A 14334-nucleotide genomic window follows, 5' to 3' on the forward strand; every position below is an offset into this window, starting at 1 on the left:
GGCGATGGGTGCGAAATTTGCACCTAGTTTTGCAAATTTGTTTATGTCATACTGGGAACATTTCACCATCTCCCCTGCCCTGGGAAGAGAAGCTGAGGGCGGCAGCCTCCAGTTTTGGAGGAGATATATTGACGATTGCGTTGGCATTTGGTATGGCACAAAGGAGGGTCTGTTGAATTTTATTTCGCATTTGAATCTAAACGAATGGAATATAAAATTCACGGAGGACATAAGCAACATCGTCATTCATTTTTTAGATCTTGAAATCAAATTAGAAGAGAATGAAATCGTAACCAGAACTTATTTTAAACCGACTGACCGTAATGGGTATATTGAAAGCAGTAGTTGTCACTATAAGCCTTGGTTATGTAATGTACCGAAGGGCCAACTAAAATGCATTAGAAGAAATTGTACCAATATTAAAGATTATGATAATCAAAGTGATATTATTATAGACCGGTTCATTGAAAAGGGATATAAAAAAGAAGAATTATATGAGCAAAAGGAAGAAGTAAAATTGGATAGCGATATGCTAAAAAATAAAAATACAGATTTAAAGAAACAGAAAGAAACTATGAGGGATAAATATCAATTCGCTTTCTCCACTTCATATTCTGCTATATGCCCCCAAATTAGAAAGATCATACATCAGAACTGGAATGTTCTGAAGAATGACCGTATTATTGGAGATCTTATCCCCAAGAAACCACCATTTATCTATAAAAGAGCCCCTACTGTTAGGAATCGCATTGTGCATAGTTTTGTGAAGGAGGTTCCGAGCACTATTAAAGCCTGCAGTGTGTTCACATGGTGCGGTTTTTGCCCCTGTTGTAAGAACCGCTCTAGGGACGAAAAGAAAAAGTTAAAGATAAAAGATATTGTGTCTACCTCCAATGCTGCTGTCTTAAAAATCAAAGGGAATATCTCTTGTGAAACTAAGGGGGTCATCTATGCGTTGGAATGCCCTTGCGGGCTCCAATACATAGGTAGGACTCTAAGGAAACTTAAAGTAAGGGTGGCAGAGCACATTAGAAATATTAAGAAAGGTTTAGAGACGCATAGTGTTTCTGCCCATTTCAAGAGAGTACACCAGAAAGACCCCAGTGGTTTGAAATTTTGTGGTATTGAATTGGTTAAACAACATTGGCGAGGAGGTAATCCCGCAACACAAATTAACAAAATAGAAGCTAAGTGGATTTTTGAGTTGGGCACTTTACAACCGCGAGGACTGAATATCGAGTGGGATATTAAATCAGTCTGTATGGCTTGATCCATATGATATCTATATTTCCGTTTTATATATTCGATTTTTTATACATGGATTTTATGAATTTTATACTATGAACATTTTATATGTCTATTTATATTTATATGTGAATTTGTATTTATATGTGTTTGTTATTTTGAATGCACTTTTATAGTTTGAACAGCCGACTTTGTGATTGTCATGTGACTGATTACGGAAGTCCGTTTCAGTTCCGGGGTGGGAGAGTATTTCCACTCGTGGTTTGCAGCGGTCAGTATACCGCAGCCCCTGACGAAGCGAACAGCGAAACCCGGGTCGGGCCTTTTATATGTGCAAATTTTATACTTCCTGATTGTAAGTACAATAAAAATCTTACTATTGAAGATACCGAGGGTACTGCACCATCTGTCTTTATTCCTTTGAAGGTACGGTGGTTGGATTCAGAGGCTGGATATTCAGCGTGAGATCTGTGGATCTGCAGGAGTCGTCTGTGGACGAATTACTGACATTTTTCCAGCAGCGTTCACCTCTCTTTTGGGTCCGGAAGTTGGTCAGTTATGCTACTTATGGATCAGTAGCAGGGGAACTGTTTAAATATCTTATGAACATTTTGTTCCAGAGAACTTTCCATCTTCATTAACTGGACTTCTTTTTTCCGGTATATTTGCAGGAGAGACTCACTGACATTCATTTTGTATTTAGAGCGCGGTTCCCGCATCCTTTTAACTTTACAATGTAAGTCAATGGGGACGGATCCGTTTGAAGATGCCACAATATGGCTCAATCTTCAAGCGGATCCGTCCCCCATTGACTTTACATTGAAAGTCTGGACGGATCCGTCCGAGGCTATTTTCACACTTAGCTTTTATATGCTAATATAATGCAGACGGACCCGTTCTGAACGGAGCCTCCGTCTGCATTATTATGATCGGATCCGTTCAGAACGGATCCGATCGAAGGCTAGTGTGAAAGTAGCCTAAGATATGACACTTATGTTAATTTGCATAAAAGGCAGGAAGTACAAAAATGCATAACACTTATTGAATTCGTCTGCAAATGAAATTAAAAGTGTAATTTATATGTTTAGGGTAACACAATGAACATTTAGAAACTCTCAGTGAGGCTAGCATAGTAGAGGTGACAGGTTCCTGCAGGAGGGACTGGTGCACTTCATAAAATAGATGTCATCATGAGGAAAGAAGATTATGTGGAAATACTGAAGCAACATCTCAAGACATCAGCCAGGAAGTTAAAGCTTGGACGGAAATCGGTCTTCCAAATGGACAATGACCCGAAGCATACTGCTAAACTGGTTACAAAGTGGCTGAAGGATAACAAAATCAATGTTTTGGAGTGGCCATCACAAAGCTTTGATCTCAATCGTATTGAAAATTTATGGACAAAGCTGAAAAGGCAGGTGCAAGCAAGATGACCAACAAACATGGCTCAGTTACACTAGTTTTGTCAGGAGTAATAGGCAAAATTCTGACCAAGTATTGTGAGAAGCTTGTAGAAGGATATCCAAAACGTTTGACCCAAGTCATACAGTTTAAGGGCAATGGTACCAAATATTAATGAAATGTATGTAAACTTTTGACTTTCTGGCATTTGGCAAATAATAATAATTATGGTAATCCTAATTGACCAAAAACAGGAAAGGTTTATTCTGATTTCATGTCAGATATTGAGAAAAACATGCATATGTGTCTTTTTATATAGTGTACTAGCAGAAGGACCCGGCTTCGCACGGGTATATTTCATCTATTTCATTTAATGTTTCTGTGTGTCATTAAAAGATATCGACAGTATCCCCAATAACAAATACCTTTACAGTGCCCTCCCCTTTAACAGTGACCTCCTATCACGATCGGCGTAACTGTCACATACGTGACACGGAGGGAGGAAAAGAGGGAGGCCCTGCCCTAGTGAGAGGGAAGGTGGTGACCCCTGACTCACCTTGCGACTGGCGCCTGGCTGCCCTGTCGTCCCTAGACGGGTTCCTCACCCGTACGCCGATCACGTGCCTAAAACCCTGGCTTTCCCTAGGATGAGCCCTAGATAGTGAACAGGGCGGTGGGAACACTAGTCCGCACCACTAGCTCTAAAGGAAAACACCAAGGGGAGGACAGACAATACAAACTAAACATATAATCCCAGGAGGGCAACAACAGGAGACAACAAAAGCCCAACAGGGATCCGGAGGGTAGCACTCTGGAACAACAACCAGATTCTCAGCTCCAGTGGGTCAGCATAGATGTCCAGGCAGGAAGCTCTATAACTGGCAACAAGAGAAGTGTGAGAGGAGAATATAAGGAGTTTGGGAGTGGCAGACAAGAAACAGCTGAGGAGGAGAAGCTACGGATCCCTGAGTGAGACAAAAAGGATAGCAAGGCAAACACAGAAAACAAACACTAAGAAACACCGTGATCTTTAGACATAGAGCGCGCAGCCACCCGCTGCGACTTCCTGACCCCGGGTATAACGGAGTCAGACGTGGCTCTTGACACCCTCGTGACAGTACCCCCCCTTTCACGAGGGGCCTCCGGACACTCAGGACCAGGTCTCTCCGGATGAGAGACATGGAAAGCCTGAATCAACCTGTTGGCGTTTACCTCTGACGCTGGAACCCACATTCTTTCCTCGGGACCGTAACCCCTCCAATGCACCAGATACTGAAGAGAGCGGCGGACCCGACGAGAATCAACAATTCTGGATATTTGAAACTCCAGATTACCATCCACAACAACAGGAGGAGGTGGCAGCGGTGATGGTTCTAGAGGTGGAACATACTTCTTGAGCAGCGACTTATGGAAGACGTTATGGATCTTAAAAGTCTGAGGTAGCTCCAGGCGAAAAGCCACAGGGTTAATGACGGCTACAATTTTATAAGGACCAATGAACCTAGGACCCAGTTTCCAAGAGGGAACCTTCAACTTAATATTCCTAGTAGACAACCACACATAGTCATTCACTCCTAGGTCCGGACCTGGCGACCGTTTCTTATCGGCCATGCATTTGTATTTACCACTCATATTTTTCAAGTTAGCTTGCACCTTCTGCCATACCGATGAAAGAGATGAAGAAAACCGTTCCTCTTCGGGAACCCCAGAAGACCCCCCCTCTTTGAAAGTACAAAATTGGGGATGAAAACCGTATGCACCAAGAAATGGTGACTTGCCAGTGGATTCCTGACGGCGATTATTTATGGCAAACTCGGCTAACGGTAAATATGATGACCACACCTCTTGGTTTTCAGACGCAAAACACCTTAAATATGTTTCTAGGTTTTGGTTGGTACGCTCAGTCTGTCCATTCGACTGAGGATGGAAAGCTGAGGAAAAGGATAAGTGTACCCCTAAACGGGTACAAAAAGCTTTCCAAAACTTAGAAATAAACTGGGTTCCCCGATCCGAAACCACATCGGAAGGGACCCCGTGAAGCTTCACGATTTCACTGATAAACACCTGAGCAAGAGTCTTAGCATTAGGAAGTGCGGGTAGCGCAATAAAGTGTACCATTTTGCTAAACCTGTCTACTACTACCAAGATAACTGTTTTACCCGCAGACAAAGGTAAGTCAGTGATGAAATCCATTGATAGATGTGTCCATGGTCTATTGGGGATGAAAAGTGGCAATAAAGACCCTGCTGGACGTGTATGAGAGACTTTCGCGCGTGCACAAGTAGAACAAGTAGACACGAAATCTATTACATCCTGACGCAACCTTGGCCACCAAAAACGACGAGACAATAGCTCCAAGGTTGCTTTACTACCCGGGTGCCCAGCAAGTGCCGAATTATGATGTTCCTTCAATAACTCAAGACGCAGGTTTAACGGTACAAACAATTTCTCTGAGGGGCAAGAGGCCGGGGCGTCCCCCTGGGCCTCTAACACCTTTCCCTCTAGAACAGAGTGTACAGCAGAGACAACCACTCCTCTTTGTAAAATAGGTACCGGATCACTAACATTACCCCCTCCAGGGAAACTACGAGACAATGCGTCTGCCTTGGTATTTTTTGCCCCAGGACGATAGGTGATTACAAAGTTAAATCTGGTAAAGAATAGCGACCACCTAGCTTGTCTAGGGGTGAGACGCTTAGCCGATTCTAGGTACAGAAGGTTTTTGTGATCCGTAATTACCGTGACGGGGTGGATTGCTCCCTCTAAGAAGTGACGCCACTCTTCAAACGCCAGTTTAATCGCCAACAGTTCCCTATTTCCAATATCATAGTTCTTTTCTGCTGCAGATAATTTTTTGGAAAAGAAAGCGCAAGGACGCCATTTGCCAGGAGACGGACCCTGAGACAATACAGCCCCCACTCCCACACCTCCATAGTGCCCGCCCCTTTAACAGTGACCTCCACAGTTCCCGCCCCTTTAACAGTGACCTCCACAGTGCCTGCCCCTTTAACAGTGAGCTCCAGAGTGCCCGCCCCTTTTACAGTGACCGCCACAGTGACCGCCCCTTTAACAGTGACGTCCACAGTGCCCGCCGCTTTAACAGGCTAGGGCTACATGACGACATGTGTCGCACGATATTTTGTAGTACCAATGTCGCGCAACAATAAGTTTGAGCTTTGGACTGCAGTGTAGAACACACATGCAGACTGACTCTCGCCTCTATATTTGAGCCTGATAGTGATAAATCCTGTAAGGGTGTGATCCTATACAGCACTTACTAAAGGGTCTACAGCCCTGTATACAGGGGTGTATCTATCACAAGGCAAACAAGGCATTTGCCTAGGGCGGCACTTGCCAATAGGGCGGCAAAATGCCTTGTTTGCTTAGTGATAGTTACACAATATGCTAAATATTTTTTTTGCCCCTTGTCCAATCCGATGCTTCACTATGCGAGCGGCATCGCCGGCGCCACATAGTGAAGGAGTTGAAAGACTTACTTCCTTCTCCTCCCTGACTTCCTCCCGACCTCCCCTGCCTTTTGCGTCCGCGTGTTAGGGGGGTGCCCGAGTTTAGTCTCGCCTAGGGGAGCACAAAACCAAGATACACCACTGCCTGTATACTGTATAGTGCTATTGGTATCCCTTTAGGATCATCGCAGGATTTGTTCCACCATTTCATATACTCCTAAACATAAAGGAGTCCCTATGATATTCAACTTATTAGGGATCTACCATACAAGTGTGGGATCCTATACAGCACTGACTAAAGGGTCCACAGCCCCGCAATGTGCAGTGTGAGCAATATCCTTTTAGGATTATTAGAGGATTTATACCAAATTACTTACTCCTAAATATAAAGGAGTTCTTGTGGTAGGGTGTTATTAGGAATCAGCATATAAATAGTCTGCCACATTCCTATTCACCCTATCAAGCCTACTTGTGTGGAGATTTAATTTTAACATTATTGAATAAAATGTTTTTAACGTACTTTAGATAGGCAGTTAAACAAATAAGAGTATAGCCTTTACATTCAAGCCCAAAAAGACAAGTCTCCACTGCTCGGCTGAGCACCAACTAAACATATAAGTTCCCCTGACTATACAAGTGGCTTACTACCAACCACTCAAACAAATTTACATTACCATGTTTTACTGCACACCAGGAGTAAATGTTCACTTTGAAGCCAGCACTACATACGTCTGTTAGATCGGTGGGTGACATATTCCCATTTTTTTGTGTGAGTTACTCCTGCACTGCATACGTGACAGGAAAATTAATATAGTTAATCCGTCTGTTAGTTCGGTGGGTGACATAGTCCCATTTTTTTGTGTGAGGTACACCTGCACTGCATCCGTGACAGGGAAATTAATATAGTTAATAGTGTTGAACGCGAATATTCGAATAGCGATTTTTAATATGTTGAATATAGCGCTATATATTTGTTTTTTAGAATATTCAGCATTTTTTTTCCATCTGACGTCATGATTCCTCCCTGCTTAGGTTGCTTGTGGGCCAATGACTCATTGGCCCACAAGCAAGAAGCAGGGAGGAATCCTGTGTTCAGATGGAAAAAATGACGAATATTCTAAAAACAAATATATTCTTGAGGGCTATATATTCGTTTTTGACCCACGCCTGTATTGAGCGTGCAATATTCGCATATTACGCGATCATTACCTTGCCAATTTTCACGTAAAAAAAAGAATGTTGAATATAACGAATATACGAATTCACGAATATATGACAAATATTCTCTAAAATATTCACTAAATATTACGAATTCGAATATGACCCCTGCCGCTCATCACTAAATTAGTTAATCCATCCGTTAGTTCGGTGGGTGACCTCAAAGAATGAGGAGAGCATCAAATAAAGGACGTGGCCCTGGTCGTGGTGCTGCTGGTGGAGCTCCTGTTGAAGGGAGAGGACATGGTCCATCTGTGCCAGCTACACGCCCAAATGAAACACTTTCCTCAGGTGCACGTAGGCGACAGAACGTTCAGAGTTATTTGGTAGGCCCGAATACCGGTGTACGAATGGTAAGGCCAGAAGAAGTAGAGGCGATAGTAGATTGGGTGGCTGACAGTGTCTCCAGTGTTCCTTCACATTGCCTCCCAAACGGTCCCCTGCTGAAAGCGCAGAGTTGGCACCTGCAGCCCATGGGCATCTGTATTTCACCTCACCTCCTTGCAAATCAGCCAAGCAGTCTGAAGCCCAGGGGGCAGGGGTAGGGTTGCCACCCATACGGGAATGACCCTTGACAGTCTGGGTTTGTAATCCTGTGCCCTGGTACAAGCCTTTCTCAGACCCGGGCACAGCGATCAGCTGGGAGTGGTGCGATGCCAGCCCAGGGCGGCGCTGACTTCAGACACGACCACCCTCCCTCCCTTCTGTTCAGGTTTGGCTTTAAGAAAAGGTGGCAACCCTAAGCAGGGGGGTGAGGATTGGGTGGAAGATGATGTGGAGGATGATGAGATCCTAGACTCCACATGTCATCAATGTCATGCGAGTGATGTGTGCAGTTTGGAGGAAGAGGTGGTGTTAACACAGCGCCAGCCGCACAGCAAATGAGGGAGCAGGGTGCAAAAGCAGAGCGGCCGTCCCCTAGCCAGTATACCTGCTACTGCCCACCGCACCCAGGGACTGAGCACACCAAAGCCAGATCCAAGGAGTTCCGGCGTGGCAGTTCTTCAGACACAAGACGCGAGTGGTTTGCATGCTGTGCAATCAGAGCCTGAAGTGAGGCATAAACGTTCTAAACCTGAGCACAACCTGCATGACCAGGCATCTAAGTGCAAAGCACGAGCTGCAGTAGAGTAAACACCTAAAAAAACACAAAATATCTCAAGCTCCTCCTGCTCCCTCTTCTGCTGCAGTCTCTGCCTCTTCCTCCCCCTCTTGAGTGACAGTGGCACCTGCCACCCCACAAACAGAGGATGTGGCAGCAAGGCCACCACCTCCGTCACTGTTACCAAGCATCTCCATACTGTCCCATGAAAGCGTTCAGCTGTCCATCTCCCAAACACTGGGGAGAAATAGGAAGTAACCCCATACTCACCCACGATCCCTGGCCCTGAATGCCAGCATTTCAAAATTACTGGCCTTTGAAATGCTGTCATTCCGTCTGGTGGAGACGGAGACTTTTAAAAACCTTATGGCAGTGGCTTTCCCACAGTACGTGGTTTCCAGCCGCCACTACCTTTCTAGGCGAGCCATCCCTGCCCTGCACAACCAAATAGCGGACAAAATTAGGTGTGCACTGCACAACGCCATCTGTGGCAAGGTCAACATAACCACTGATACGTGGACAAGTAAGCACGGGCAGGGACGTTATATCTCCCTAACTGCACACTGGGTAAATGCAGTGGCGGCTGGGCCTGAGGCGGATAGCAGTTTGGTGCATGTCCTTCTGCCACCGAGGATTGTAGGATGTCTCTCTTTGCCTCCTGTTGCCTCCTCCTCTACCACCTCCTCATCCGGTCAGCGTAACACCTTCACCACCAACTTCAGCACAGCCAGGGGGAAACAACAGCAGGCTGTTTTGAAACTCATCTGTTTGGGGGAAAACCCCCACACTGCGCAGGAGCTACGGATGGGCATGGAACAACAGACCGATGAGTAGTTGGTGCCACTGAGCCTCAAGCCCGGCCTGGTGGTATGCGATAATGGGCGAAATCTTGTAGCAGCTCTGTGCCTAGCCGGTTTGACACACATCCCTTGCCTGGCGCATGTGCTGAATTTGGTGGTGCAGAGGTTCCTGAAAAATTACCCCGATATGTCAGAGCTGCTGCAGAAAGTGTGCTTTCTGAGTTCTTACGCTGCTGCTGCTCGCCTGTCTGCACTGCAGCGTAACTTCGGCCTTCCTGCTCACCACCTGATATGCGACATACCCACAAGGTGTAACACCACCTTGCACATCCTGGAGAGACTGTGTGAGCAGCAGCAGGTGATAGTGGAGTTTCAGCTGCAGTACACACGAGGGAGTCGCTCTGCGGAACAGCACCAATTCACCACCAAAGAGTGGGCCTCCATGCAAGACGTGTGTGCTGTGTTGTGCTGTTTCGAGTACCCCACCAACATGGACAGTGCCGATGACGCCGTCCTCAGCGTTACTATCCCACTTCTATGTCTCCTTGAAAAAACACTTCTGGCGATGATGGAAGAGGATGTGGCACAGGAGGAAGAGGGATCTTTTCCACGGTTATCAGGCCAGTCATTCACAAGTGGCTCGGAGGGTGGCTTCCTGCACCAACTGAGGCCAGGTACACAACTATCCAGCCAGGGCACAGTTCTGGAGGATAAGCACCCAAAGCAGCTCATGGGCATCACTGGAGCATGGCTGGGGGGATAGGGAGGACACAGACGATACACCTCCCATAGAGTACAGCTTGTCGTTGCCTCTGGGCAGCCTGGCACATATGAGCGATTACATGCTGCAGTGTCTCTGCAACGACCGCCGAGTTGCCCACATTCTAACTTGTGCTGATTACTGGGTGGTCACCCTGCTGGATCCGCTAAAAAGACAATGTGCCATCCTTAATTCCATCACTGGAGTGGGATCTGAAGATGCGTGAGTATAAGCGAACACTGGTAGGCGAGCTGCTGATGGCTTTCCCACCTGACACCGGAGGCTCAGTGGAAGCACAATGCGAAGACAGAGGAGGAGGAAAAAGTTGCCAATGCAGCTGAGGCACAGCCAGCACGCTAGAAGGGAGAGATAGCATGGCCGAAATGTGGAAAAGCGTTGTCAGCACTCCACAACAACCAGCACCACCAGCTGATATGGAACATCTTAGTAGGCGGCAGCATTTCAGCAACGTGGTGGAACAGTACATGTGCAAACGCCTACACGTACTGACTGATGGGTCTGCCCCATTCAACTTCTGGGTCTCCTAATTGGGCACATGACCTGAGTTTGCCCTTTACGCCTTGGAGGTGCTGGTCTGCCCTGCGGCCAGTGCATTGTCCGAACGTGTGTTTAGCACGGCAGGGGGGGTGATCACAGACAAGCGCAGCCGCCTGTCCACAGCCAATGTGGACAAGCTCACATTCATTAAAATGAACCAGGCATGAATAGACATGTATACCGACACTAAGCAGCCATTGTTATACTCCAGCGCACTTCTTTCTCTTTGCATTCTCTTTTCTATTTTCCAATGTTTTGGGGTCTTCCCAAATATATATTAAAAAAAAAATACAAAAACAGTGTTGGCTGTCTCCTCCTCCTCCTCCTCCTCCACCACCGCTTCTACCTACACCGCCACGTTCACCGCCTCCTCAACCTCCTACTCCACTTTGACCTCCGCCTCCTAGTTCAAGATTATTATTTTTTTCTATTCTATGTTATTTTATGTAATTTTCCTATCCACATTTGTTTGCAGGGCAATTGTCCTGCTCTCTTACCCCCGTTTTGCTTCCTTTTGCAGCCCTCTAGCCCTTACTATGACTATTTTACAGGCATTTTAGTGCCCCAAAGTTCGGGTCCCCATTGACTTCAATGGGGTTTGGGTTTGAGGTCAAGTTTGGGTCCCGAACCCGAACTTTGAGCCGAAGTTCGGCCGAACCCGACGAACCCGAGCTTACAGGTGTTTACTCATCCCTAATGGGGAACTAACTGCAAGTGTTCAATTCTCCTGCAGCGCCATCACAGGGGAAAAGAAGCATTACACAGTTTTCATTGCATTCGATCGCTCATATAATGAGAGGATATATTGGATCCTAAAAAATGAGACTCTCTTAGCCACTCTCTGCTTAGGTTAGTAGGTGAGCGTCCTGATAAAGACTTTAATTAAAGGTTGTTTTGACTGAAAATGAAAACGTTATTTTTGGGATACAACAGGATAAATAATAATATATTACATAGAGTACAAATTGAGGTACAGGGCAGAGCAGTGACAACTTACCATTTAATATCATGAATAAAATAGTGCTTGTCATCATTACAAACAATAGAATAGATGTTACTGTACCAGAAGGTGTCTATATAATTGAATGTTTTAGCCATACTTCCAAACAGCCCCATATTTTTGGCACTATCCCATAAATGGTACTAAAAGAGGCTGAGCTTTGCATAAACGGGGTGTTCCTGGGCAATAATGGAAAGAAGTAGGCTTCCCGTGATTTCGGATTCTAATGTTGGGAGGTAATTTTATGTATTTAGGATGGAGAGTTAAAGAGGACCTGTTACCCATTCCCCATGTATTAATAATTGGGGAGCTTCTATTCTTACGATTCTGTGTCGTGCCATTCCTTTATTATTCCTGCTAGAAGTTTATAAATGAATTGCCAGCATTTTTTTTTATAAAGGTCCAACTGGGTGTTAACAGTTGGTGTTGTATCTGCACTGTCTGAGGCTACTTTCACACTAGCGGCAGCAAGTAGTTGCTAAAACAGACACTGTCAGAAGAGGTGACAGGTCTTCTTTAAGGACAAATCAGCAGAAATGGGTTGTACAGACACAGACCTTAATCCTCAGTCTAACAGCATGATAATATGTGTGTCTATAAAGTGTGCATCCACCAGCTGGGGGCATATTGTGACTTCAGTAGAGGAGTGATAGTTACTCAGTGCCAGCAGCTGATATCCTGCAGCAAAAGCTTCATTAAACATGGGGCATGGAGACAGGTCAGGCATTTCAGCACAGAGGATCGCTAATAGCCTGGCAATGAGCAGTCTGCAGTCCGAAATGTCTAACACCAGGTTAACCTGCGGCCACAATAATGAAGAGAAAGTACTAGTCCAGGATCTAATGAGGGATTATCAAACATTCAGGGTGATCAGAAATCATATCAATATTGCCTGTGTCTGCTAAGTGATAATATACTGCAACAAATTAGTATTGTGGTGTGGATTGTGTCCGATTTCAAAATGTTACTTCACGTCAGTGTTCCCCAACCCGATGAGAAACGACCACTTTCAGTTTCGTGACCTGCTCTTGATCTTCTTCAAAGAGGCAACTTTTGGGTTGTAGAGTGTGCTTCAGACACATTGGGGGAAGTCTAGGCAATCATTGTGGACCATGTGTCTACATCACCATTGAATTCAATGACCTTCTGGAGGACAGACAGCAAAACTTCAGTGTTCAGGTAGCCTTACATAGACATTATAACTAGAGATGAGCGAACCCGAACTGTCGTAAAAGTCCGGGTTCGGGTTCGGTGTTCGTCGCTTTCTTGGCGCTTTTTGAAAGGCTGCAAAGCAGCCAATCAACAAGCGTCATACTACTTGCCCCAAGAGGCCGTCACAGCCATGCCTACTATTGGCATGGCTGTGATTGGCCAGTGCAGCATGTGACCCAGCCTCTATTTAAGCTGGAGTCACGTAGCGCCACACGTCACTCTGCTCTGATCAGTGTAGGGAGAGGTTGCAGCTGCGACGTTAGGGCGAGATTAGGCAGTGATTAACGCCTCCAAAAGACTTAATTCAGTGATCGATCTACAGCTGTGGATCATTGAACTGCTGCTATTCAATTGCTCACTGTTTTTAGGCTGCCCAGAGCGTTTTTCAGTCACTTTTTTCTGGGGTGATCGGCGGCCATTTTGTGTCTTGTGGTGCGCCAGCACAAGCTGCCACCAAGTACATTTAACCATCAATAGTGTGGTTATTTTTTGGCTATATCCTACATATGGGGCAAGCTGTCACCAAGTGCATTTAACCATCAATAGTGTGGTTATTTTTTGGCTATATCCTACATCAGGGTCAAGCTGTCACCAAGTGCATTTAACCATCAATAGTGTGGTTATTTTCTGGCTATATCATACATCAGGGTCAAGCTGTCACCAAGTGCATTTAACCATCAATAGTGTGGTTATTTTTTGGCTATATCCTACATCAGGGTCAAGCTGTCACCAAGTGCATTTAACCATCAATAGTGTGGTTATTTTTTTTTGCTATATCCTACATCAGGGGCAAGCTGTCACCAAGTGCATTAAACCATCAATAGTGTGGTTATTTTTTGGCTATATCCTACATCAGGGGCAAGCTGTCACCAAGTGCATTAAACCATCAATAGTGTGGTTATTTTTTGGCTATATCCTACATCAGGGGCTTGGCTGTGCTTGCTATTTTACTGAGGGGTGAAATACAATTGCCAAAATAGCAGTACCCTAAATCTGGTGTTTCAGCTGTGGCCAGCCAATTGTAATACTGTCTGCTGTCTGGCAAAGGATATATTTTTGTTCAAGGTTGAAATACAATTCCCAACTTAGCAATTTCCTAAATTAGTGGTTTCTGCTGTATCAGGGCTACTTTAAATCTATTTATTAAAAGAGTATATAAGATTCAAGGTGCAGATAGGGTCATTCTCAATAACTTCACACACACGCTACTGTGCAATTCCAAGTCTAATTCTGTGTGTAAACGTATACCTGTCACCCAGCGCCTAAATACTAGGCCTCAAATTTATATTCATCTAAATCTGTTATTATTACTGTGGCTGGTCAAGTTATTTAGTGTCCGTCAAAGCACAGTTTTTGTTCTGGGTTGAAATACAATTCCCAATTTAGCAATTCTCTAAATTAGTGGTTTCTGCTGTATCAGGCCTACTTTAAATCTATCCCTAAAAGGGTATATTAGATTCAAGGTGCAGATAGGGTCATTCTCAATAACTTCACACACACGCTACTGTGCAATTCCAAGTCTAATTCTGTGTGTAAATGTATACCTGTCACCCAGCGCCTAAATACTAGGC

At 45.1% G+C, this 14334-nt stretch overlaps 1 protein-coding gene across 1 annotated transcript in view; it reads left to right on the forward strand.

The window, feature by feature from the left end:
- Positions 1–14334, forward strand: part of LOC122928341 (proline-rich protein 5-like) — a 291839-nt gene that overhangs the window by 121960 nt on the left and 155545 nt on the right. Inside the window, exon 6 of the mRNA XM_044281096.1 lies at positions 9456–9493. Within this exon, the coding sequence (XP_044137031.1) occupies positions 9456–9493 (38 nt within the window). The remainder of the gene's footprint in view (positions 1–9455; positions 9494–14334) is intronic.

Source organism: Bufo gargarizans, chromosome 2, assembly GCF_014858855.1.
Source record: "Bufo gargarizans isolate SCDJY-AF-19 chromosome 2, ASM1485885v1, whole genome shotgun sequence".
Classification (NCBI taxonomy): domain Eukaryota; kingdom Metazoa; phylum Chordata; class Amphibia; order Anura; family Bufonidae; genus Bufo; species Bufo gargarizans.